The following is an 843-nucleotide window of genomic DNA, read 5'->3' on the forward strand; positions in this document are numbered from 1 at the left end:
CAACTGGACAAAACTTTTCCGAGTTCGTGCGCACGAGCTGCATACAATTCCAGGTCATTACTAACTACTTGCGCGGGCGGGGGTGTCACTGTTTATTGTGTAGGTGTGGCTAGGCGTCTTGACTTGAATTTGACGAATGATGTTAGTGAGTTCATAAATGGGACGCCCATTGTTCGTCCGATGAACCCTATGCCTGTCGACACGAATTTAACAATGGGTCCTTCCCCTGTTAGGGGCCCTAGTGTGGATTTGCGTCCTCGTGGTATGTGCTCTCCCTCGCCCACTATGTCTATTCCTCTAGTTTGTCAAGTTGGGTTATCTGTTTTCGGCCCCACATGAATGTCATGGTGTTTTGTGTTCCTCTGTTATTAATCTGTTTATATTTGTATTCAGCCCTCTCACAGAGCAGTTTGCTTGGGTGGTTTCCTGTGGCTCCACCAAGTAAACGCTCAAGGATGACGACTGACTACTCGATTGCAAACCCGATGGGGGTAGCTGTTTCTGAGCTGGAGGGGAAGAGAAGAGATGATCGTTTCTATGCGAAGGCCATGGATTCATCGGTTAATGATTTGTCTAGGTATGTGAACAAATGATGCCCATCATCCCGGTGTATTTTGTTGATCGGTTAGCCAAGAGCATGAACGATGATATAGAGAGGTGCCGTGTGCAGGGTCTGGTTCAAGCATCGGCGCCCATATCACATTGAGATGACTGGTGAGCAGGTGGTGGAAGAGTTTCGCATCGAAAATGATCTTGCAAGTAAAGGTCTTGACTCAATTCTTCGTTTGGGGATCTGCCCGCCCGCGTCAGGGAGGCTGATCATTGGTCCTGATTGGGAGGTAA

At 48.3% G+C, this 843-nt stretch overlaps 2 protein-coding genes across 2 annotated transcripts in view; one reads left to right on the forward strand and one right to left on the reverse strand.

Moving 5' to 3' along the window:
* Positions 1-843, reverse strand: part of LOC123091448 (uncharacterized) — a 24102-nt gene that overhangs the window by 17162 nt on the left and 6097 nt on the right. The gene's annotated exons all lie outside the window — the stretch shown is intronic.
* The window catches only part of LOC123090023 (uncharacterized), a 1832-nt gene continuing 1125 nt past the window's right edge, over positions 137-843 (forward strand). The window contains exons 1-3 of the mRNA XM_044511513.1: positions 137-262; positions 394-577; positions 671-839. Of these exons, the coding sequence (XP_044367448.1) occupies positions 181-262; positions 394-577; positions 671-839 (435 nt within the window). The 5' untranslated portion in view covers positions 137-180. The remainder of the gene's footprint in view (positions 263-393; positions 578-670; positions 840-843) is intronic.

This window comes from Triticum aestivum, chromosome 4B (assembly GCF_018294505.1).
Source record: "Triticum aestivum cultivar Chinese Spring chromosome 4B, IWGSC CS RefSeq v2.1, whole genome shotgun sequence".
NCBI lineage: Eukaryota > Viridiplantae > Streptophyta > Magnoliopsida > Poales > Poaceae > Triticum > Triticum aestivum.